Genomic DNA, 2,506 nt, shown 5'->3' with positions numbered 1-2,506 from the left:
TCCAACAGAAAATCAACAAGGAAATAGTGAATTTAATTGAAACATTTCCCAGATGGCTATAACACATATATTCAGAACCTTCTAACCTAAAAGAGTAGAATACGTGTTCTTTTCAAAGGGACATGGAACATGTCATCAAATCTCTATAATAGATGACATATTATCCCACAAAACATGCCTCAAAAAATTTAAAAACATGGAAGTCATATCATGCATCTTTTCTGACCATAGTGCTATGAAATTAGAATTCAATTAGAATAAAAATATGGGTGAGTTTCTGGCTGTTCTTGCGGCTCGGTTTTCCATCTCCGGGTTCGACACAGCTCCTCCACCTAGATGTAAAAATGCATTAATCAGAACTGCCTGGCATCTTCCTGAGCAAGACTTTCAGTAGTACCCAGTATGCTTCATTTCATCCAGAAGTTTCCTCAAGCATCTTCAAAGATGCTGAAGTACCCTTTCCCAGTACGACTAGGAGTCAGCAGAATTCAAACACTTTCTCTCAAGACATGTCACCAGCAGAACTTTTTCCCTTTGTTTCCAAGGCCTTGGTTTTTCTCATCATTTCCAGTGTATATGAGGAAGACACAGTACTATCATACTTCCCCATGCAGCTTTAAGAAGAAGAAGCAAGAAGTACTTCCAGCCAAGCCACCAATCACCATCACTTACCTGCTTGACAGCCCAAAGCCAGCATTATACATAACTCTGGCAGGACTAATCCCCTTTGTTGTTCCACCAGTGGTCATGGTGATGACAAAGACCTATATCCCCTTATTAGCTTTCACTCAGATGGCTTATGGAGCCAGTTTCCTATCTTTCTTGGGAGGGATCAGATGGGGTTTTGCTCTGCCAGAAGGTAGTGCAGCCAAACCAGACTTCCTCAATTTAGCTAATAGTACAGCTCCTGTTGTGTTCTCATGGTTTGCCTTCCTTATTTCTGAAAGACTCAGTGAAGCTATAGTCACAGTAATAATAGGTTTGGGGATAGCATTACACATTGAACTTTTTCTCTTGCCACATTATCCCAATTGGTTCAAGGCCCTTAAGATAGTAGTCACTTTAGTGGCCTTGTTTTCATTTATAATCACTTTACTAGTTAAAGAAATTTATCCAGAGAAAGGACCCAAGAGACCTGGTCAAATAGAATAAATATAAAACTACTCTGTAGATGACATTAGCATGTTGGCTATAAGCCTTGGAATGTTTTGTTTTAGCATCACCTTTTTTCTCCTCCTGTTTAGCTTTTTTTCTCCATCAATGGTTATTTATCCTTAACAGATTATTTTCATTTCTAGAAATCTTTATTGTCAAATATTTACTTGATAACAGTTTGAAAATCCCTAACAAGTCATTTTCACTTAACAGTTTTTGGTCTTTTAATGTTTTACTTTTTTTAAAGGAATATAAAATAATAAAAATGATAATCCCCAAAAAAAATATATGGAAAGACCACATATACATGGTGGTTAAATAGCATGCTATTAAAGAGTGAATGGGTCAAACAAGAAAAAGAAATCAAAAAGTACATGGAAACAAATGAAATGAAAGAACAACATTCCAAATCCTTTGGGATGCAGCAAAATCTCTAAGAGGGAAGTTTATAGAAATGCAAGCTTACCTAAAGAAGCAAGAAAATTCTCAAATAAATAGCCTAGCCTTACACCTAAGGGAGCTAGAAAAAGAGCAACAAGTAAAACCCAAAACCAGTAGAAGGAAGATAATAATAAAGATTTAGAGCAGAAATAAATGAAATAGAAAAAACACCCAATAGAACAGATCAATGGAATCAGGAGCTGGTTCTCTAAAAAGATCAACAGGGTAGATAAACTTCTAGCCAGACTCATCAAAAGGAGATACCAAAGGGGGGGGAGAGAGAGAGAGAGGGAGAGAGAGAGAGAGAGAGCTCAAATAAAATAACTGATGAAAGAAGTGAAATAGGAGAGAAATTTAATTAATATGCTGGAGTACTAGGGGGACCTTATGCTTGCCTTGCCTCATCACTTAGACATAGTTGGGTAAATATCAAATTATTTTGAACACCCAGGATAACTGAGGATTGAGAGAATGAACCGCACAACTAGAGGGAGAAAAGAGGCTACATCCTGGAAGGTAGGAAGTGCAGAGACAAGATTTGGGAAAGAAAAGAATAACTGGTGCTGCAGAGGTGAGAGAGTCCTGATCAGGGAGAGAGAAGAGAGAGGAGGAGAGAGAGTGTGTACGAGAGAGAGACAGAGTGAGAGAGAGAGAGAGAGAGAGAGAGAGAGAGAGACAGCAGGGTGCAGGGCTTTGCACAAGAAAATCACTTCCTCAAAACCATTGATTGGGAAAACAAGAGAGGTTGATAATCATAGGTTTTTAAAAGTAGTGGAGCTCAAAGTCTGAAGTTTCAGAAGTCCATGCCTTAACCAGGCATACAGGTGCTTATCCATGGAGGGCAGAGGCCCAGGAGTGACCAGCATGGTCTCAGGATCTCTTGGGCTACACTGGGAAAGACAGTTCCTGT

The 2,506-nt window shown here is 38.8% G+C and overlaps 1 protein-coding gene across 1 annotated transcript; it reads left to right on the top strand.

Annotated features, from left to right (window-relative positions):
* The first annotated feature begins 275 nt into the window (after positions 1 to 275).
* LOC112909177 (transmembrane protein 69-like) lies at positions 276 to 1,440 on the top strand. The gene has a single exon (XM_025985007.2). It carries the CDS (start codon positions 403 to 405, stop codon positions 1,150 to 1,152), a length of 750 nt encoding a protein of 249 aa, XP_025840792.1. The 5' UTR covers positions 276 to 402; the 3' UTR covers positions 1,153 to 1,440.
* Positions 1,441 to 2,506: the final 1,066 nt, after the last annotated feature.

Source organism: Vulpes vulpes, chromosome X (assembly GCF_048418805.1).
Source record: "Vulpes vulpes isolate BD-2025 chromosome X, VulVul3, whole genome shotgun sequence".
In the NCBI taxonomy this organism is placed as follows: Eukaryota; Metazoa; Chordata; class Mammalia; order Carnivora; family Canidae; genus Vulpes; species Vulpes vulpes.
Note: the sequence above shows the minus strand (reverse complement) of the source record. Positions and strands in the feature narration are given on the sequence as shown.

Coding starts and splice junctions, on each gene's coding strand:
- LOC112909177 (XM_025985007.2), top strand. CDS start 403: ATGCTTCATTTCATCCAGAAGTTTCCTCAAGCATCTTCAAAGATGCTG.